At 36.4% G+C, this 23,885-nt stretch overlaps 1 protein-coding gene across 5 annotated transcripts in view; it reads left to right on the top strand.

Annotated features, from left to right (window-relative positions):
• The window catches only part of TBC1D5 (TBC1 domain family member 5), a 542,652-nt gene that overhangs the window by 184,064 nt on the left and 334,703 nt on the right, over window positions 1–23,885 (top strand). For 4 of the 5 annotated variants that reach the window (XM_061194718.1, XM_061194716.1, XM_061194717.1 and 1 more), the window contains one exon: window positions 13,763–13,894. In XM_061194718.1, the coding sequence (XP_061050701.1) occupies window positions 13,798–13,894 (97 nt within the window). In that variant the 5' untranslated portion in view covers window positions 13,763–13,797. Of the gene's footprint in view, window positions 1–145; window positions 198–13,762; window positions 13,895–23,885 lie in introns of those variants that run through there. The other variant, XM_061194721.1, reaches the window with a different exon arrangement.

Below are 23,885 nucleotides of genomic sequence, written 5' to 3'. Positions count from 1 at the left end.
ATTTAGTAGCTGATGATTTCCATTAAGACATTTGTTTGTTCATTTGTTTATTGTATTTTTTTTATAGCTCCTTTTCTTAGGACAATTGAAAAACAAGTTCCGGTGGGCTGGAGCTGTCCATCTGTGCAGTATATTTTGGTCTTTCCCATTAGCAATCAGATAGCAGCTCTGGAAAAACAACTCTTTCCTGCCTGAGGGTGAGTTCTTTGGGGATCTCACCTTTTGAGAGTTTTGGTCTCATTTAATCCTGGAGCTCCTACAGTGGATATACCACATATTTTCCCATAAATACTTGTCTTCATTTATCTACTTGTAGGGTTGTCAGATAAAACACAGGGTGGACAATCAGATAAGTAATGAATACATTTAGTTTAAGCATGTTCCAAATATTGCTTTTGTTGTTTTTCTAAAATTCAGATTAAACTGGGCATCTGTATTTTTATTTTTATTATTTCAATTGATTAATTAATGCTAAGGCTGGCAACCTATTTCCTCAGCTTTTTCTCACTAAACTTTGAGCCCCTTGAATGAAAGTGGGGGCAGTTATACCCTAATTCATCTGTACCTAGTTTTCCCCTCCCCATGATAGTCTAGTGATTTTTACTGGCTGAAAGAGTGAGCTTTCTAATCAGCTATAAATGTTACTTTATCTGAGTATTCATAAAGCAACTTTGCTCAACTGAGTTTGCCCTTTTATGTGAATTGAATTCATTGAAAAAAATCATGTTTCAAAGAATAGTTGCAGATCTCAACCTTAATTAAAAAAATTCCATCTCCCCTTCTCTTCCCTTCGTCATCTCTCTTCCCCTTCTCTTTCCAGCTCTTAACTATAATTAGCAGCATTAACAGCAAATGTTTGCTTTAGTTAAATTATTCAGAACATTTATTTTACTTGTCAAAGGTTAGATCAGGTTGTTGTTTGAATTGGTAATTAAATGCAGTCTAATATGCTCTCATATTTATATGCACTATAGGCTTGGTTCCTCATCATTCTGTATAATTTTATGATGTTCAAGGCTGACATTTCAAAAAGGTTTTTGATTTTGTGGAAAAGAAAACATTCTGAGTAATCTAGTTTGTTATCTGATGTGAGAATGTCCAAAGTTATGGTTGGAAGTGAGTATTACATTTCAGTGCTGTTGTAACATACAGTATCACAGTGGTAATTTTCACCAAGTAGTATATAGAATTAAGCTCACTGCTTGTTGAATTTGCGTTTCTTTTGAGGCACAGTGCTGTGGTACTTGGCCCCTAGTAGGTATTCAACATGTATTTGTTAAATGAGTGTTTTAGGTCATATTAAACAGTATGGGGCATAGCTCAGCTCTTGTAGCTCAGTGTAATTTAAGGCAGTATTTGTTCCTATGACATACTGTGAGGCCAATTTGTATGCTTATGTATAGGAGCAAGTATAATTCAATTAGTCCTCATATCTGGGAATTATACTAAATCGTGTCTCGGGTTTTGTTGATTCATTGAATAATGATTTTTGCAAGTGCTTGTATATTCGTACCTTGGGGTATAGATGAATAAAACACGTCCTCTATCCTTAGAAAGAGTAGAGGTTAGTGGAAAACCAACCATTATACTGAAGAATGGTTCACTTTAGTGTGGAGTTGTACACAAGGTAAATGGGCGTCTGAAGCAAGGTGGGGGAAAGTGACTTTTGAGCTAAATCTTAAGGACAGGTAGCAGTTGGTTAAGCAAAGAAGGCGAGGAAAGTAATGCCAGACAGAGGAGCCATATGTGTGGAAGTTTTGAGGGATGCAGTTTTGTATAGCTGAAGAAAGAGTAAATGTGGAGAAGCCACAGCCCGCATTCTCTCCTCTTTACCTAAAGTTATTCAGTAGCTTCCACTGTCCTTAGGAAACAGCTCAGGATCTTAGTGTGGTCTGTAAGTCAAGCCTTATACATATAGTCTCCACTTACTTACTGAGCCTGATTATCAACCAAGCTGAGCCTGACTCCTCAGGACTCTGGATGGAACGTGCACGTCCTGTGTCTCCCCTGAGCCCTCCCACAGGATGTTTCCCTGCCTCCCTCTTCCAGATAATTCTTGCTCTCTACTTACAGTCTGCACCACTTTTACTTAGTAGAGGTATCAATATAACCTTAAAAAGATGTAGTTAATCATACATCTGCTATCTTATATAAAAAATGTTAATATTGATTATTATTGTCAGTAAACTACAACGCAGAACCTTGGTTCCGCTACAGTTTTTGGTATGTGTTCCCACACGTGATCTTATTTAATTCTCATGTTAGTCATGAGATAGGTCTTACATGAAATTGACAAATAGAAAAAATATCTTTTAGCTAGAACTTAATTTCTTCTGAAGAGAAAGATAATTGAGATAATTGAAATAAAAGGAAACAAATCTTTCAAAACAAGAGGAGATATAGAGTTAGTTGTATAGCATACCTTCTTTGTCTTTGTGTATTTTTAATAAAATTGGCTTAAATATTAGCCACAAGATATCATCTATTGATGTCAAATATAAACCAGATGTTATTCTAAAATACTTTCAAACTCTACTTTTATCATTGAAATACTATTCTTTTTTTCTTTGTTTGTTTTGGTAATTTATATAAGGAAACTTAGAAATTCCAGTGGTTAACTTTTGTCAGGAACTTCATTAATTTGATTAATCGCAGTCACAGGTTTATGACATATTCTCATCATTGGCCTGTGTGTGGTCCTTTTGTTGTTTATTTGTGGGATGGCTAACTTTGTAAAGCTTGCATATGACATAACAGTTAATAATATGTTACTAGTTTCTCAGAAATTTCTCAAAATCTAAGCATTTACAGTTGAAATGCAAGGGCTTATGCCAGTTCTCACCCACTGTACTAGTATATTGAGCCGCTAACCTTCTGGTTCCAGCCCTGAACAAGACATGGGTTATTTTTTCAGTAAGTGGTTGGGTTTGACTCACAGAGCACGGATCACAGGTTGGGTAAAATGTGCGGATTTCTTGCCGTCTTTGGTCTTCCCTGGCTTCCGTGGAGCATTTCTAACCAATGGGCAATGTTAAAAGGGAGCAGTTTGGCCACTGTAGAGTGTGGTGCGTGCAGGTGGCAGAAGAGTGTGTGTGTGTCTGTGTGTGTGTGGGGGGGTGGGGGGTGTCTGAGAACCTGTTGGCCTACAGGGAACCTGGGCTGTCTCCTCGCATGCTGTGTTTCTGAGCAGCGCCACCGAGTGTTTGTTCAGCTGCCGCAGGCTCTCCCAGAAGAGAGCCGGGGTCTTGTCTCTCACCCAGAGGGACCGGTCCTTGATTCTTTAGAGTAATTCTTATTAGAGGATCTTCCTAATTTCTAGTCCGTTCTATGGGATCTGTCTTCTCAAATATCTTTAATTCTAGTCTCTTTCATGTATTTTGTGCTAATATACATCCCTAACATGTACCTAGGAATTCTTGAAAAACTGATTTAAATTAATAACTAACTGGGACTCAAATTAGGCTTCTCTCATTGTACTTTATTGGATTCGTCCAAACTATCAGGAATGCCATAATAAAAAAATAAGGGTACCTTCCAGGTATGGGAGATACAGAAGTGCATAAAATAGGTAAAGCCCTTGCATTCATAGAATTTATAATAGGGGGTGATGGACACTAAACAAAACACGAGTAAGTGTGTACTGTGTGAGGTAGTGATACATGTTCTGAGTAAAGCTGGGTAATGGGATGAAGAGTAAGGGAGGGTGTGTGCCGAGTGTGGCCCTGTGATCATGGGTCACCTAACAAATGAGGTGACGGTTGAACCTGGACTTTGAAAGGCAGTGTGGGAGAGCCATCTCTGAGGATGGATACCTCACGGAAGTGTTTAGGAACTGAGGAAAGTATTATACAAAGGCCCCCGGCGGCAAGAACTTGCCTAGCACATGTGAGGAGCTGCGGAGAGGCCATTAGGGCTGGAGAACCTGAGCGGCAGGGGCAGGGGGAGCTGTAGGGTAAAAGCTCAAAAAAAGCGATGCTGGGGGCAAGATCCTGTGGAGTCCGGTGAAGATTTTTTGTTTTCTTCCGAGTGAGATGGGAAGCCAGTGGAAAGCTTTGAGCAGAGGTGAGGCACGAGCTGAGTTAAAATCTTAGATGGATCACACAGGCTGCTGTGGGTCGATGGACTGTAGATGACCAGCCAGGTTGGAAACAGGGAGCCCTATTGGAGGAAATTAAATAGTCCGTGCCGGGGTTGGCAGTGACCTGGGTCAGGGTGGTTGTGGTACAGAACGGCCTAATGCTTGATTTTGTTTGGAAGGTAGGACCAACAAGATTTGCCAGTGGATTAGATATGCTCCAGGAACAGCTTTCTGCACTGCCCTGAATGTGAGCAGGTAACTGAAGGATATTAAGGGGCGGAGCGTCCCAGCAGAGGAGATGGGGTTGTGCGACGACCTAAAGTGGCACTGAGCTGGATTTTTGTTTAAGGAGCAGAAAGAAGTCCTGTGTGGCCAGAGTATCCTGACCGAGGGGAGAGTGGGGTCAGAGGGTTAGGCGTGGGTCTGGATTCAGGGCCTCTTCACAGGAGTTTGGATTTTATGCTAAGTACGTTGGGAAACAGTTTACAATGGAAAAAAATCGCATTGGATGTTGTGTGATAATGGACTGTAGGAGGTGGGTATGCTAGGCTGTGAAATCTGGCAGTAACAGGAAATCTCAGTTGGGTTATACAGTAAGGATTCTGTTATTACCTATAGCAAGATGGCTAGAGGTAGGGTGAATCTAGGTTGGTTAATCCACTGCTAGTGGGAAGCAACCGCATAGCACAGGGAGATCAGCTTGGTGCTTTGTGACCACCTAGAGGGGTGGGATAAGGAGGGTGGGAGGGAGAGAGATGTAAGAGGGAAGAGATGTGGGAACATATGTGTATGTATAACTGATTCACTTTGTTATAAAGCAGAAACTAACACCATTGTAAAGCAATTATACTCCAATAAAGATGTTAAAAAAAAAAAAAGAGTATACGTTTGTAATTTAGAGAAAAACCTCTAGAAGCCCTTGGGCAACTTCCATTCACATCGAATGGCTCATCCCAGCCAATCTGACACAGGAAATGGGACCATCATGATTGGCTTAGACCAATTATAACTACCCCCCTGGGTATCTCTCCAGGAGCACTTGGACCGAACAAAATTTGAACTTTGTCGGAAAGGCAATCAACACTGTTGACAGCAGCAAGGAAGAATGTAAGCTGGGAGACCAGTTAGGGGAGGATATTGCCAGAGTGTCAGTGAGAGATGAATCTACAATTAGGGGGTTAGGAGTGGTCACACTACAGAGGGGAAGCAAAAACTTGAATCAAAAATTTTTACTTTCTACTGAAGTCTTCAATTACATACCTTCTCTCTGTAGGAAAAATCTGTACTAATGCTGTTGACCAAAAGGTATTTAGAACAAACGTAGTTCTTCATATTCTAACTGCTAGTATTTATGGCTTAATATTGTCCTGCAGGCTCCTGTGGTCCATCACATGAGGGAAGTACTGCTATGGAGGAGCAGGGAGAAATGACTTCTGGCATTGGTCTACAGAGGAAAAGATGGGTGTTCAAATTATGTCTAGCATTTAGAAAAATGAATGGGAAAGGCCTCATCAGGAGGGAAAGAGGTATGAATGAAACTGCGGAGGGAGGAAAGTATAGATGTTTTGTGTAGGCTCCTTTGGCTAGAGAGGATCAGGCGATGCTTCTGAGCAGCTGGCCTCCCCTCAGTGATGCTACTTGGAACTGCAGTGATTGGCGTAACATGAATCATAGCATTGCGGGATTTAAGTAGTTCACAATTTTGGCTGTTTGATAGTGACTCCAAAGGTCGTGTGGCTTACTCATAAATTATAATTTTGCTGAGGCGTATATAAACTATGTCTGCATCCATAGCTTTCTTGTTATTTTCTTTTCTCGCTAGATACACATTTATTCTCAGATGGTGATTTGGGAGGGCACATATACCCTGTAAATATAAAGGGCCTATTGAGCTTTTAATCCTAGATTTTGCAAAGCTTGTATGGGAGAAAAGTAAACTAGAATACTTTGCCTTACAAGCATACCTCGTTTTATTGTGTTTTGCAGATCATGGTGTTTTTTAACAAATTTGAGGGTTTGTGGCAACCCTGTGTTGTCAGCTGAGCATTAACATATTTTAGCAATAAAGTATTTTTAATTAAGGTATGTACATTTTTTAGACATGCTATTGCACACATAATAGAGTACAGTATAGCATAAACATAACTTACCAATTCACCGGGAAACCAAAATATTCCAGTGACTCTATTGCGATACTTGCTCTATTGCGGTGGTCTGGAACCGAACCTGCAGTATCTCTGAGGTCTGCCTGTGCATTATATTTAACATAACAATAAAGAAAACTTTTTATCCTGTAAATCCTGAGGTGGTTTTGCCACTAACAGCTCTGTGACTTTAAGTTCTCTAACTTCTCTGTGGTTGCCTAATCATAAAAGGGGATAATGAAGAGTGTCTGCCACACAGAGGAATTGTAAGGTTGAAAAGTAAAAGTGCCTAAACAGTGCCTGCTTCCTAATAAATGCTATGTTTTTGCTGTTATTATTGTTTAATTAAAAGTACTGTTTTTAGTAAAGTTTCTTTGGGTTTCGCAGCCCTACCCCTTACTAATAGCCAAGGGATAAATATAAGATCCCCATGGACTTTTAGACGAATCTCCTCACAGTTGCTCATAGGCTTCTGGAGACAACTCAGGCCTCCCCAGGCTTGCACCAAAGGGATGTTTTTTGTTTGTTTTTTGACCAAAATGTTTGATTTGATGTGATGCTTATGCGAAGAGTAGCCATTTATTTCTTTTCCTTGTTCTTAGTTTCATCACCAGTTTAACGTAATTGACCAAGTTACTGTGACTGTTTTCTCTTTTCATTTTGTTTTGCTCATTCTTCCTGAACTCCTAATTGTTGTAGTTCTCTTGATTTTATGAAAAGCTGACCGAATAGTGTAAAGGCTAGAGGTGGTGTCTATACATATAAAATACGGCAATAGCAATGGAAGGCTATAATAAACAAAACGCTTGGTTACTAGGCTGAGCTGCTTTCCCAGTCTTTGCTTTGTGAGCATGTATTCAAGAGAGCTCTGAAACCATATGAGCATACATGCTGGAGAGCTTTTTGTCAGGCCACTTTAACTCTTTATAATGCTCAATTTCCTCTTGTTTATATGGTCACAAGTGGCACGTTCTATTACTTTATAGCATTTGGATATTGAAAGACCAAACATATTCCTATTTTGTAATATAAAATATTTAAGCCCACCTGTGAACCTTTCGTATATTCTACATACTTCTGATTGTGTGTATCGTTTGTGAATCTGGTATATTTATAGTGGATTGTTTACCCTAAAATTCTTGTTCTAATAGCCTGTTAATTATAAGGATTAAATCTGTGTTAATTTTCTTTTGATCATTGCTCTCAGTGTGTAGACCCTCATTGTAGTCCTATACCTACACTGAGGTATTTAATAGACAGCACTTGAATAATACAATTGTGTGGTTGGTAAAAATGAATTAGGGTTTCAGGATTTTACCAATGGGTGATTTTTAATATTGAATGACGTGTATTAAGACAAACGCTTTTATATATAATTTATTTGGCAGTGTAAATGCATTTATCTTGTGAGAAACAGACCCCCTGTTGTCAGATGAAGTATTCTGGAAAGGTTTGGAGTAAATAAATAATAAAACTACTTTGATATACAATCTAACCAATATTAAATATTAAGACTTTCAGATGATTGATTTTAATACTTAATTAACTTATTTAAAGTCCAGTGTAGCACTCTTGCATTCAAGATTGACAGAATTTAAAAATGGAACTTCATCCTTTGTCTTTGTTTTCTTTCTCATTTCTTTTTCTTTCTTCCTTCCTCCTTTTCTACCTCCTTCTCTCCCTTATAACTAAGACTTTAAAACATCATTATTCCTGACCATCAAATTTACCTCTAGCTACCAGTATTTCTAAATAAAAATTTTTATTTTTTTGTTTTTTGCCAATTCTACAGGTAATGGTCCATTACTCTCTTAATTACAAAAAATCTAGCTTCTATCAGTTTCTTGCTTTTGCAGCCAAGATGTCATATTTTAGGTTACATACCCATCATGGTGAATGCATGCTACCTGTAACAGGTACTCATTCATGCTCTATGCTCTCCCCCTTTTATGATTGTGCTCTGGAAATAGTTCATTTAAGCTCTTTGATATGCTTTTCTTACAGGAGATATCTTTATGTAAAGTAACATTACTCTGTAACTTCAGTGTTTGACTTCTAAGTTTACCATCAGGCAAGAATTTAAATGAATGGAGTATCCTTATATGAGCTTTTCTGAATACGGATGTCTTTACAAGACACAATTCAGAATGCTAATTCTATGCCTATGTAATAGAAACAGTGATAGAATGAATAAAAGCTGAAATACGTAGAACTTCAGATTCAGAGGGAATAAACTATTTTTCTAGAGGTTTTGTTTACATGATGCCATTTTAAAAGTGAGAAATTTTATTCAGCTAACCTTTTGTTTTGTCTGTATCATGCTAATAATTTGAAATTTTCACTTACAGACTGCTTGTGTTGCTTCAGTTTACCTGGAAAATAGATTATTCTGAAATTTAATTAACATACTTTAAGACTGTCTTCCAAGCTTTAGTGCTGAACTCTTACCCTTTCATTAAATACTGTTTTCACAAGACTTCCCTTCTTTCAGACAGATCACTTTTATGTTAAGATTTAATACTGCAAGAACCAGATATGTGAAGCCAATACAACTGTCCTAAGATTAGTCTGGGATTTTAAATGGCACTTTCAGCCTAATGTGTCAATTCCTGTGACCAGGATGGCAGTAAAACCACGTTGCACAACCAATTTTGAGTTTTGTGAATGTTGAGTTCATGTGCAGTAGGAACTTTGTTATTTATAGTAAGTGTAGCAAAGAAGGGATATCTCCTTTCTCAGGTCTTAGAAGGTATATTGCTGTGCTTTCTGAATTAGAAAAAATAAGATTGCCTTTATTTTTTAAAATTCTTTACCATTTTTGTCAGTCAGAGAAATTCTAGAGACAACTTGGCGTTATTTAAGAAAACTGAACTCCATCATTTATGGATTTGAGTAGTCATTTACTAAGATACATATTTTTGGTCATTATATATATATTTTTCTACATATATGTCTAGCTTCTATGTAGAGAAGGTTAAGGCATAGCAAGTATACAAACATAAGATGCAGTGGTCCACTGTGAGTTTCAAAATGTTTATGCCATTTTGACTTTTATAGGGGTTATCTTAAAATCTTCAGACCACAAAAAATTCCCTTAAATATTTGAATTTTTATTAAATATTTTCTTATAGTCTGATATTCATAGATACAAAATTTATTCAAAATAGTGATTAAAACAAATATAGATACATTTGTTTAAAAACCTTTGCTATCCTGCTTTATTTTTGGTTGTTGTCATAGTCACAGAACACAAATTGGAAAAATTACTTCATATTTGAAAGCAACGTATTGTGATTTTATAAGGTAATCACAGTAGCAGTAACCAACAAAGTTAAATATTCTTTTATGTTCTAAAAAGCAAAAATAGCCCTTTGTATTTAAAACAACAACAAAAAACAAAACAGCACCTACTTTTAATAAGTTACTTTTGAACTAGATTATTATTTAAATCTACAATTAAAAGAAAATTAAGGATATTGTCCAAACTTTTTCTTCAATGTATTTCTTGAAAATAACTCATTATTACTATTCAGCAGGTTTGCTGTATTTGACAATAAAAGCATTTCAGTGACTCAGTTTCAACCTATAGGCATGATAAATTAGCATATAGTAGATGCCTGATTCTGTAGAATGGTTGTAGACTGGTGTGTTTGGTAAATTTTGTATTCTGTTTATTGGGTGTTACCACAGACATCTCAGTTTCTAAAGAATTATTATTAAAGCTAAAATCAGCGAATGACTTGAACTTAACTTTCTCTAAGGAGTTTAAAAGATCTTAAGTCTCTTTGAGCATCTTGAGTGAATATTTGAACATCGTCATGTTGTATTTTATTTTAGCTATAGAGAGGGTTTTTTTTTCTTCTTCTGATGTTCCTTTTTGAAATACACTTTGATATCAGTTTCCTTGTTGCTTGTCTATTTCTCATAGAGTTTAAAATACATAAAATCCCCTTATTTATATATTTTAGGTATATGAAGTCTAACAGAAGTATATACTATAAAAATGAGAAATGATATGAAAACATAGTATAGGATATTAAAGAAATTTTAAGGAAGTCTGGCAGTTAACTTACAATACTCATTTTCAAATGTTTACCCTTGTATTTTTAAAGAGTATGACAAAGTGTATAGAGAATATGAATTTTACATTAAAATAGTTGTCCATGGCCAAATACAGTTTTGACATGTGTTTAATCAGTTCCACACAGTTTCTTTCTTTCTTTTTTTTTTTTTTATTATTATTTGCCAACACTTACAAGTAAAGAGATTTCACATAAAATTCTGGATTTCCAGTTTTTCTTGAAAATGTTGAAGCAGAGAAAATGATGTTCCAATAATTCACAGACCCGGTCCTCTTAGACCCCCTTGTTTTATGCCTCTCTGTCTGTCTCATTGACTTAACAGGAGCCAAGTGTAGTACTGAGTAGAGGGTGAGCTTTGGAGCCAGATAGGATGGGTTCACAGTCTGGCTTCAACACTTACTAGTTGTGCGACGTTAAGCAAATTGCTTCATCTCTCTGTACCTCAATTTTCTCTTTGGTAAAATGAAAATGATGATGAAGATACATCATTGAGTTGTTGGGAGGATGAAATGTTGAGTATATGTGAAGTGTTTAGAGTAGTTTTTGTCATATATTCACTACTTAATAGATGTTAACTGTAATTAATAATGCTTTTTGCCTGACCCCGTTAGGTGTTGGCGTTTGGTGAGCCTTACTTCTCCATAGTAGAGGACTTTATTTTTTAACGTGCTCATTCATTTGATCAGCAGAATGTGTCAGATTCTATTTTGTAATATAATTGCTTATCTACATTTTGCTCTCCTCTACTACAGGGGCCCCCAACCCCCAGGCCATGGACCAGCAGGAGTCTGTGGCCTGTTAGCAACTGGGCTGCACAGCAGGAGGTGAGCAGTGGACGAGGGAGCGAAGCTTCATCTGTATTTACAGCTGCTCCCCATCACTCACATTACCACCTGAGATCCACCTCCTGTCAGATCAGTGGCAGCATTAGATTCTCATAGGAGCGGGAAGCTTACTGTGAACTGCACATGCAAGGGATCTAGGTTGAGCATTCCTTATGAGAATCTAATGCCTGGTGATCAGAGGTAGAGCTGAGGCAGTGATGCTAGCACTGGGGAGCGGCTGCAAATACAGATTATCATTAGCAGAGAGGTTTGACTGCACAGAGACCATAAAAGATCAATTGCTTGCAGACTCATATCAAAACCCTATCAGTACAAAAAAAAAAAAAAAAACCCTATCAGTGAGCGGCAAGTGAAGACAAGCTCAGGGCTCCCACTGATTTCTGCATTATGGTGAGTTGTAGAATTATTTCATTATATATTACAATGTAATAATAACAGAAATAAAGTGCACAATAGATGTTATGTGCTTGAATCATCCCAACACCATCCCCCCTAACCCCCCCCCCCCGATCTGTGGAAAAATTGTCTTTCACAAAACCAGTCCCTGGTGCCAAGAAGGTTGGGGACCACTGCTCTACTAGATTATATTCCCCAGAGTTCCTTCTGTATAGTTAGTGCTCCATATATGTTAATTGATTTGTACACATAAGAAACAAGAACAGACAACGGTTTAGCTTTATGGATTTAGGATTTATGGCTTTAGAAATTCTTATTATGTTGGCTACAAAAGTTCTGCTTTCCCAAGTGTTGATTTAGCCTAACCCTCTGCTTGTTTTGTTTTAACCATAATCTGAGGGGCAAAGGATGTTAACATCTGATCCAAGAGTGAGGGTGGGTGAGAGTTGGAGGGTTCTGATAAAAATGAGAAAGTGTTCAAGAGTGATTTTATGAAATGAGAGTTTTAGAAATTAAGTAAACAAGATAAAGGAGCATTTTGTGTTAGGAAAAGATTGGTCAAGGATTTGTGTGTTCATGGGCTTCTCTGGAATTTTCCTCCATAAGTGGAGACTATATCTTGTAAAATTACATACCCATTATGGTTGGACTTGCTTTTCCAATTCAGCATTACACATTTCCTCTTCCTGTCCCCCCTGCTCTTAAAATTTAAAAGATTATGTTACTTACATTATTTTGGATGAAAAGTAGCGAACCCAGTCTATTTTTTGGAAGATTCTGATTTGGGAAGGTCATTTGTACTTTATAGACATAAAAAAATTATAAGTAGTTAATGTAGCTTGGAAGTTCAAAAACAATTTAATTTCTTAAAAAAAAAAATCTATGTTTAAATTAGAACTATTTATAGAAATGAGAATTGAGGAGGAAAACCTTCAAAACTATAAGAGAAGACACAGGTGGTTATTTATATAATCTTGCCTTTGGAAGTGTAATACCAGAGGCAGAATCCATAAAGGAGATACAGATATATTTGGCTACATAAAAATGAAGAAGTTACTATCTCCACAAAAACTATATATAATTTGAAGACAGACACACTCTGAGAAAAATATATGTAGCATATGACAAAGGTTTAATATCCTTAATATTTAAAGCATGCTTACAAATCATGAAGGCAATCATAATAATAAACTGCATCCACAAAAGACAATAACAAATGTCAGAGAAAACATATGAAGTCTTCAGTGATCTCACCTAGGTATCAAGCAAATGCAATATAAAATTTGACTATCATATAGGTCCAAAAAAAAAAAAAAAAGCCTAAGGAATTACTCATTCCCACTGTTGATGAGGGTCCAGGGGAAATGAATTGTTCTATTATATACAAATCTTTCTAGAACATAATTTGGCAAAACTTATCTTAAAATCTTATTTTTTTAAAATAAATATTTTGGTCCAGCAATTATGCTTATAGGATTTTATCCTAAGGAAAAAATCATGGATACAGCACAGAGATATTACTGGAAGATATTCATTGTGAGGCTGTTTATAGTGTTGGGGAACTGAAAGCATCCTAATTGTTTGCTAATAAGGAATTGGTTACATCAATTGTTATAGCTATATAATAGAATACCAGGGATCCATTAGAAGTGATAATATAGACTTTTTTATGGGAAGGAAAATACTCATGATAATTTATATAATCAGTATACTTAGCATGGTGGATCACATTAAACTATATGTATTTTAAATGCCCAGAAAGAATACATATAATAAACTGAAATGTTAACAGTGGTGTTTTTAGCTAATATAATTACGAATGATTTTAGTTAGCTATATTTTCTATATTTTGAAAGTTCCTATAGTAAATGTGTATTATTTTGGCAGTAAAATGAAGGATATTATAAATGTGACAGTGATTTTACTTACAATTCAGCTTTTTGTGCAGAAGTTTACTGAAAATAAATGTAATTGAATGTTGAGGTAGAGGTTACCAGTGAAGTCCAGATTTGGGAAGAAATCGTTGAAATGAAAATCTTGTGCCACTTTTTCACTTCTTTATATATATGCCTACCAATGTGTAGTAACAGTCCCTGGAGCCTGTGGAAAACTTGTTAATGTTTGTAATGCTCATTTAATCATTTTCCATTTTGCACTTATTCCCAGTCATAGCAGAAAAAAAATTTATCATTTTTCTCCATATTTTTCATCTCCCAGGTGGTCACTCTTGGTGACATTGTCCAGTTCTCACAATGTATCATTCCTTATCTGAAACTAGACATCCTCTGCAGCCAGAAGAACAAGAAGTGGGCATTGACCCCTTGTTGAGTTACTCACACAAGCCTGGAGGTGAGTTTTGTATGCAGATAACTTTGAGGTTACTGGGAAACCTGGCAGAGGGTCTCCAGCTAGCCCTGCCTGCCTGTGTGTCATTCTCTAGAGAGGCTGAGGGGGAGAGCTTTAAGAACATTTACCTGGATAGATATGGAGCTCTCTGACACTGATGGATTCCACAAAACGTCAACTTTTAATTATAGACAGACGCATTAGCCATAGCCAAGTGTTTAATGCACTGTCATTCTTTTTTAAAAATATCATAAACTTAAACAGTTTATTGCTTTAGCATAAGAATGTTGAAATGCAAAATGGCCTTTTCTCAAACATCTTTTAAAGAAGTCTAAGCTCTTGGTGTTGATTTTTGCAGGGATTTTTTTTTTTTTTCCTTCAGCAAGTTGAGATTATTACAGGATAAAGCACTTGCCTGATTATTCTTTTTTTAATAATTGGGATTTGTGTTTTACTTTTAAAGCTCTGTGTAGTGAAATTGTTGAAAGATCAACTGTATTCGGGGTCTGCCCTATAAAAATGTATTAAATGTATATGTATCAGAGCTTTGTATTATTTTCTCAGTATTAGTAATAACATAGTATCTTAGAAGGAAACAATGAGTTTGTGAGCATTCTTGACGCCTTTTCCTTATTTCAGCTAATTCACTAAATATTTGCTAAAGTTGATTCATTGACTCAAGTAACTATTTGTAATTTTTCACTTAATACATATATCAGGATTATAAGATCTATTTTAAGAAATTATAATTAGTAATTATTTTATATACTTCAAATATGATTTTTTTTTCTGTATTGATGTAAATAAAGGTCTGCCATTAACTCTTGTTTTGGGAATTAAAAAAAAATTGATATCTTAAGTAGTTATTTCTTTCGTATACAAGCTATTGAGCTTATGGAGTGTGTTTATGTTTTCTGTGCATCTTTAATACCTTCCACATCGTACAAATGCCCTTGTTGTTTTTAATGAAAATAGCATACAACTTATTTTTGTGATTTTATTTTTATATTTGCTTTTATTTAAACTGCTGTTTAAGGTTTTGATAATATGAAAAAATTATTTGTGTCCAATTTCAGTTTCAGCATTTAAAGAATTTCAGTGGTAAGAATGATACAGTCCTCCCTCGTGATGTTTTTTCTTAAATGTCATACCTGTAAGAAGTACTTATAGTGAAATAAGTCAAATTATTCTGCAAGCGCTTTGATAAGTGGATATTTTAAAAGTGAATATATTTTTGTGTTATCAGTATATGAAATATTTTCACCAAAATGTTCTGGTTTATATGCTTATTTTAGAACATAGGGTTTTTTTTTTGTTTTGTTTTGTTTTTTCCTAAAGTGCCTATTTTTCTCTGGACTAGTTCATTAAATATTGTTCTATTTTTTTAAACCGGTTAAAAAACATTTTAAATTAATTTTATCCTTTATTGTTTGCAGGAATGAGGAGTTACCTTTACTGAAAAGGCTTTTCGTTTATATCCTAGCCAACATTTCTATGACATACAAAGTTATTAGGACTGAATTGATGTTTAAAAGTGCCATTAATTCATTTACCCCAAATGTTCATTAACAATGTAAATGTATGCTGATGTTCTATGAGACAAGGAAGTGACTAATGACTCTTCCAACTAACAACACTTAAAATGAATAGAAACTTTAGATAGCTAATCTTGAAGTAATCAAGACCCTCATTCAGCTTGGCATCTCTGTATGCTCTAAAACAGCTGTCAACTGTTAAAAATATATACAAAACACACATACACGCACGCACATGCAGAAGAAAGATATGTAAATATCTAGTTCTTCAAAGCCATAAAGGTTACTAACCGTAGTGGGTTTTGTGCATTGTATATGTAAATATTTTATATAAAGCCTATATTTCATCTTAGGTTTTCTTTTTGCAGAAAACCGTGTGTTGCATTTTAATGGGGTTGTCATATTTACTTGAAAAATCATCACCTTTTTAGAATGTTGGTTTATTTTAATATATGTCTTTCTTGGGGTTCTCCACGTATTTGAAGCCTTTTACACAACTGAATGACTCATTTTGTAAGTAGTCAGACATTGGACTTAATCAGTGGTTTCCCTGTGTAGAAGTCATGTTTTTTTGTTTGATTTTTTAAAATTTCCTGTTGTATATTCCGTAAGTAAACAAATAAATCTTTAATTTCTCAAATCTGAATTTTTAACATTTATAGAAAAATAGTACATTACTGAGTTCAGTGATTCTGAGTGTTCTGGAAAGGAGTAGCAAAAATAGCCACATAATAGGTATGATAGAGAGAAAATTACATATCATTGGTTTACTTTCATGGATGTTTGAGGAAAGTGGGTAAGGGCAGAAAAAAGAACTGGATATATACATGCAAAATCTTAGGGCGCATTTTCCATGTGAATTAACTTTTAACTGCTTTAATTTCTTTTTCAAATAGAAAACAGCATAGAAAGTATGCTGTTTTCTCTGTACTCTATTGCATTTGGTCATATACAAAAATTACCACCTTAAATTCCAAGATCTTTGATCAGAGGGTATTAATTAATAATTGACAAGTTACCTGTAATTCAATTGAAGCCATAAAAAAAGCAAAACTGTTTGTTTAGCTACTCATGATTATTCATTCTTAGCATGGAACTTTCAAGGATTAAATGAAAAAGTAATTATTTTATTTTAAACTGGAAACAACAATATCAAGATCTAGGGAAACCTATTAATAAAATAATATTCTCAGAATTACTAATTGTTTTCCAATCTTACAAGAGCTTGGAATCTTGCTCATGATGAAAGAACATTTTCCTCTATTAGGTCTCTTTTGAGAATAGCATTTTGTTACATGTAGCCAGAGTTTTTAGCTTCAATTTTATATGCCTTCTTACTTACAGCTTTTATAGTATTCAGATAATTACTTAATGTAATGCCTTTTTATATAATATCTGTTTCAAAGCTTTCTTTCTAGCTCATGTATAAAATATTCAGTAACCTACTTAAGAAAAACCCAAGACATTCAGAATATCCTGCCTACTCCATTTTTGTCTCTTGTACTTTATTGTCCCAATCTTGCTTTCTTTCTGTTACTATATCATAGAGTTTTATGACTAGAAGGGGGTGCGTGGCTTTACTGATGAATAAATAGGTGGTAATTCAATTAGTTTACTGAAGTTGATGTGATAAATGACACTGTCCTATTATGATCTTTAGTACGGTTTTTCCAGGTAGTAGAAGTGTTACTGAACTCAGGTTTGGCTGCTCACTGCTCGAAAAGTCAGCACTTGTGTGACAAGTGCTGATTAAGAACGGAAAGGTCACATTAATCAGAGAGCCGGCAATCTGGGGAGAACGCGGACTCCTGTCCCACAACCAACTCCGAAGATTCTGGTCGGCCATGAAAGTTTTTAAAATGAAAGAGGGGAAATAATCTCAGTTACTCATTGAGATAGGGGGTCAGATTTGTTGCCATCTCCCATTGTGTGCAGGCTTGTCGACTCCTTTCCATTTTTTGGAAAGATCCAGAAAATGATCTTTCTTTTTTTTAAAATTATTTTTAAAAAAATTTTTATTGGCGTACGGTTGCTTTACAGTATTGTGTTAGTTTATACTGTACAGCAAAATGAGTCAGCTATATGCATACATATATCCCCTCTTTTTTTGGATTTCCTTCTCATTTAGGTCACCACAGAGCATTGAGCGGTGTGATCTTTCTTTAGATGCTATTTTGTTCTCACAGTTTGTTTGCGAGATTACTGAAGGGGGAGCTGGGGAAGAGATCCGGTCATCTGTTAATTACTTATTCTTCAATTCTACTTCTTTGATCTATGGAAAGAATCAACAGGTTAGGCAAAGTACTGTGTGATCAAAAAGATTTGAAAGGTGTGCTTGGGCCGGAGGTTAGTTAAAATACAGCCTTGCTAAAGTGACAGGACAAAAGTGGCCTCCTGCAGAGAGCTACTTCTTGCAACAAACTGCCTGCAAAAATCTGCTTACAAATCACCACTGTCAGACATCATTCCATTTCTGTGGGATTATGGGCGAAGGTCCATCTTCTGTAACTTCTTCACGCTGACACAGGGTGCCATATTCTTAGAGTGGAAGATGTCGACATGGGTCTGTAACATCTCTTTGCTGATAATTTTAGTTGCCTGCTTACATATATGGGCAGAAAAAGCCACAATTATTTTGATGCCCACAAAGATACAGATTATTATGAGCAATAGTGTTAATCCCACTGTCTTTAAGGCCAGTTCTTGGAATTGTGCTAGCCGTAGATTCAGTACTGCTCAAGGTGGAACAGCTTATGTCATGGCTACAGTCTGGTCATCATGCAGTTAGCGTTTTCCCTCTGGTGGCAGTTACAGTATCTGTAAAACAACTCAGGAATGTGCATCAGACACTGAAAGATTCTGTGCCTCTATTGTCCTAATCATTAACTGCTTGAGCCTGCTCTTCTGTGACTCAGGGAAGCTTGGGAGACTTCAGCTCTTCTGTAAACAAGAGCTAGGGGGTGTGGAGGGGCCTTTGTACTTGGAACAGGGCAGTGGCAGGGCTCTGCTTGGTTTCAGATGCAGTCTAGAGCCAAGATGGAGGGATCCATAGAGAAGGAGAGGAAGGATGGAGAACAGATGTTTAGGTACAGTAAGTTCATTTGTTTGATGGCAGAGGGTTCAGTGAAATATCATTGATATTTCTCTTTCTTGATATGTTAGGGTGAGGTAATTTGCTGATAGTGAGTGACAGAATGAAGCATTTGAAGATTTGTGGAGAGCAACAAAGGTTAGATTGAGTTGAAAAAGAATATATAATCTTGGGGGCCAAGGTGATATTAGACATCATAATTTATAGGTGATCCAAGCTTATAAACGTGTGTGATTATGTCTAGCAGAATTCAGCACCTAGGATTTAGCCACAATCAAAAGCAGGCAGTGGTTGGACTTCCCTGGTGGCATGGTGGTTAAGAATCCGCCTGCCAATAATGCAGGGGACACGGGTTCGATCCCTGGTCTGGGAAGATCCCACATGCCGTGGAGCAACTAAGCCTGAGTGCCACAACTACTGAGCCTGCATGCTGCAACTACTGAACCCCGTGTGCCCTAGAGCCCGCGTCCCACAACTACTGAGCCTGCATGCTGCGAAGCCTGCACGCCCTAGAGCCCATGTGCTGCAATTACTGAGCCTGCATGATGCAACTACTGAAACCTGCGTGCCCTAGAGCCCACGTGCCGCAACTACTGAGCCTGCGTGCTGCAACTACTGAAGCCCGCGCACCTAGAGCCCGTGCTCCGCAGCAAAAGAATCCACAGCAATGAGAAGCCCACGCACCGCAATGAAGAGTAGCCTCTGCTCGCCGCAACTAGAGAAAGCCTGCACAGCATCGAAGACCCAACACAGCCAAAAAAAGATAGTAATAAAAAAAAAAAGCAGGCAGTGGTTTTGTCAGGGGAGTATAATAGGTAGACAGTAGGCAAGGAAGTTGATGGCAGAAGAATTCATTGATAGTTTGAGAATATAAAGAAGTTTGCTGTTATGGAAGGGGCTTATAAGAGGGCAGAGTAGAAAGTTTTGGAAGGGATTGAGTTAGGAGAGATGAAGCATAGAGTAGCATGGTGATGGGAGTCATAAAGGGGACATGGGAACAGTATATAAGTCTTTGATAACTATGTTAATTCGTTGGAACATTGTCTAGTGGTAGCCAATAAACCAGCTCAGTACCTTTGTTAGCTCTGTGTAATAAATTGGATCTACGTCGATTTGGATAGGTTTTGGTTTGAAATCTTTTTTTTTTTTTTTTAATTTTAAACACTTTATTTTTTTAGAGTAGTTTTAGGTTCACAGCAAAATTAAGGGGAAGGTACAGATTTCCCATATACCCTCTGGTTCCCATATATGCACAGCTTCCCCATTATCTATATCTCCCACCAGAGTGGTACATTTGTGACAACTGATGAGCCTACATTGACACATGATAATCACCCAAACTCTGTAGTTTACATTAGGATTCACTCTCGGTGGTGGACGTTCTATGAGTTTGGACGAATGTATAATGACGTGTACCTGTCATTATAGTGTCATACAGAGTATTTTCACAAAATTCTGTGTGCTCTGCCTGTTCATCTTCCCCATCCCGTGCCCCTCAACCCCTGGCAACCACTGATCTTTTTACTCTCTGTGTCATTTTGCAAAAAGTATCATCTTAATGAAAAATTCTCTCTACATATGGAGGAAAACGGCAGTTTAGATAGATGAAAAACCGTAAGTAAGGCTATTAAGTCATTAAGGAAAATGGTGGCTTTGTTGAAGATAAAGATTGTTAAATAAATGGTAGAGCGACTTGGAAGTTCTTAAATGACAGTAACAAGGATTTTTTTAAAATGGATGTTTTTTAAAATGTCTCCTTAAAGACGGATTTTGTTACGTGGTGTGACAATAGGTAGAAGTTATATGAAAGAGCAGAGAACATGCCATGCCCTGTTCCTCTAAATTACACTGTCCGAAAGAAAGTGGGAAATGAGAGACTTCAGTTTGAAAGGCCATGAGTTAGAGATCTGAAAGTCATCCTCCAGAGATATCAGTTCACGGTATGAGACAGGTTAGAAATTCAAAGAAAGAGAAAAGAACTGAGGATTGATTGGTCAGAATTCTCCGTGATTAGAAATTGGATAGAGAGAGCAGTATTTTAAAACAGTCAAAGTTGGGGAAAGATAAAGGAGGGCCAAAATTAAAGAAGCTATAGATGTGAGAGCTTCCAGTAGGTCCAGGGTGGTCAGTGCTTCAGAATTGCATAGGTTAAAGACTATAAAAGGAGAAAATCTGTGATTCGGTGATGGGAAGAGTATTGATGATCTGTAATTAGTGGTAAGGCATTTTCAAGATACCACTCACTAGCTGATTTGAGTAGATGGAATTAACATGAAAAGGTAGTGGTTAAATATCAGTCATAAACATTTAAATGGCGAGGAAGTTTCAAGTCACTCTTTAATATTAGATTTAGATCACTATATATGGATTTTATGTATTCATGCTCTCACAGTGGATTGAGATTTAGCAAGTTAAACATTTTAATGGTAACAATGAAACTCACTGTTGGTAAAATGTACTCTTGAAATAAAAAAAAAAAAAGTCTTCTGGTCTGAATTCTGATCTTTTTTTATTGTGTTGTCTATTTCTCATTAATTGAATCCAGTTTTTAGTTTTATTTGAAGTTTTCTGTTGGTGTGGCAATTCCTAGTATTTACTTAATGGAGAGGCCCCTTTTCAGTTCCTTTAGAGTGGGGGTTGTGTGAAGAGTTATTTTAGTTGTACTGGGATTTTTTTCATTTCCCATGTCTTTAGGGGCAAAGGAGACCTCACTGCTTGCTCTGGTGGCAGACAGAAACAGTAGCCCTCCAAGAGCTGTCACCACTACCCCCTTGGACAAAGTTATCTGCAAAGGAATATCCGTACCTTGAGATATTTTTCCTACCATGCTTAGTCAGCCTTATAATATTCTTGGATCACCAAAAATGAGAGGCTGTGTGATGGTGGTTTGGTTGGTTGGGTCTAGGCATAACGAGAGCTATAGAGGTGATGTAGAGTGACAGTATTATCTTAAAACCTTAGAACATAAACCAAAAGCCCCATTTAGGTGCAGTGACCTACAGTGGATTTCTTATCAGAGATTTATATTAGTTGTTTTCTGCTAGTGCATCAGTAGGGCCAGAAAAGACAGCAGAATAGAATATGACTGATTTTGACCGAGCTTAGAACACTGCTATCAATTTGAATCTTTAATTAGACTTGTGAATAGATCTGTTTTGTTGAACTTACAGATTTTCAATCAGACATGTTGGCATGATGGTTAAGAAATTTCAGTCCTACTTAGTTAATGAATAGAGACCATAAAGGCACGTATATTTTATCACACACAGTAGGGGCTGTGGGTCACAGACCTGACGTTTATTCATTCATTAAAAATATTCATGGATCATCTAGTATCTGGGGATGGGCTATTAAACAAATAGCCCAGGTGCTCTCTTTCAGTGACATTCACAGTTTAGCATGAGAGAGACAGCAAAAAAATAAAATAAAATAAAAAAGGAAAAGTACAAAAATGAGAAAAAACATACCAGAGCATGATAAAGGCTAAGGCAAGAATCAAGATAGGGTAGTGTTACCATGAGCGTCTATGTGCATACTTTAGATTATCAGAGAAGATCTCTCTGAGAAGGTGATACGTCAGTTACATGTGAATGACAGATGAGCCAGGCACGCAAAGGTGGTGACAGCAAGAGGGAGACAGATGGACAGACAGATAGGCAGAATGAAAGAAACACCAGTCTAGAAAAAGGAAAGAGTTCATACGGAGGAAGTTCCTAGGATAGGAATAGACTCATCCTATTCAAGGAACTGAAGGAAGATCACGGTGGCTGCAGCATCGTGGGTGACGTGGAATGGCACAGGATGGGCCTAGCAGGCAGGGGCCAAATGCTGGGGATTTTGTAAGCCAGTGTAGATGGTATTTTACAGATAGAGTTATTTAGCATCTATGTTGTTATCTGAGAAGGTGATATGTCAGTTACATGGGAATGACATGTAACTCTCTTGTGCTGTTAAGTTTCTTCTCAAGAATGAGGGCCATAACTATTTTTTATTATGTATCCTTATGACTTGATATACTAAGCATTTAATAAGTAACATCTGATTTACATAGAGTTGTAGTATTTTAACATTTATTTTCATATTGCAGTCCTCTATACCAATCTTTGTTTCCTCACTCCAATTTTTTTCAATATTTTAACTCTTTGTAAGGCTGAAGTAATTTCTGTTTAACCTGACATAAAAGAATGTCCTAAAATTAACCATTTATCTAAAGATCAGTTACTTCTATGTGGTCTGTTTTATGCCATGCTACCAATATTAAAATAGTAATGATAAATGCAGTCTGGTGAGACCTTTTCTGCTTGACCCATTGTGTGTACATGTGTGTAGGAGACTTTGGGGTTGGGGGGGGTCCATATAATCATTATTTTCTTTTGCTGATGTGATGGAAAATTTGCTCCTTCAGGACATATAGAACAATGTATTTAATGCTGTTCAATTTAATTAGCTAGTATCACAATTAATACAATTAAGGTCACTTGAAATGAAACTGTTAACAAATTGAGTAATTTACTTTAACAATGTCAATGTGTTCTCACAATTACATTTGCTTTAATTAGTGTACAAGCTATTATTTAATAGCATACCTCACATGGAAAAATGTAATAATGCATTCTTGGCTCCTTATAGCAGAAAGAAAGAAACTTTTAATGGACCAAGTGATTTTGCAGAATTGCTACTAGATATAAAGTGATGGAAGGGAAAGTACAAAGCCAGAAAGCAAAGTGTGCAAGAGTGTAAATAAAACAAATACCTTTTTGGCACTTAGCAATACATATATGTCCTATTTATCATTGTGTAAATAGTATTGGAAACTTTTAATTACCATTTAAAAATAAGAGAACATAGATCCTCGAAAATTTTGTGTTCAGTTTTATCTGGTTTTTGCTTAATACTGCAATAATATTCCACTTTTTGAATATCATCAAATAGTTAAAATGATTAATAGTTAAATTACTGTTATTATCATCATTATTATAAGTTAATTGTTAAAATAATTAGTCACGCTAATAGAGAGGAACAGAATGGTGTGGCGTATAGGAAAGGTAGGAAGCAAAATGTTTTAATTCTCAATTCAGCTTTTGTTTTCTATTTTTTTTTTGAATTTTATTTATTTATTTATTTTATACAGCAGGTTCTTATTAGTTATCCATTTTATATATATTAGTGTGTACATGTCAATCCCAGTCTCCCAATTCACTACACAACTACCCGCCCCCTGCCACTTTCCCCCCTTGGTGTTCATACGTTTGTTCTCTACATCTGTGTCTCTATTTCTGCCCATTTCTTACCCAAGAGTTCACTTTTATAGCCAATGCAAAAAAGCTCTTCTTCTACCCGGCCTACTCTATACATTGAGATCAGAAGA

Source organism: Eubalaena glacialis, chromosome 6 (genome assembly GCF_028564815.1).
Source record: "Eubalaena glacialis isolate mEubGla1 chromosome 6, mEubGla1.1.hap2.+ XY, whole genome shotgun sequence".
NCBI classification, from domain to species: Eukaryota; Metazoa; Chordata; class Mammalia; order Artiodactyla; family Balaenidae; genus Eubalaena; species Eubalaena glacialis.
The sequence above is the reverse complement of the archived record's forward strand: the minus strand, read 5'-3'. Positions and strand labels throughout refer to the sequence as shown.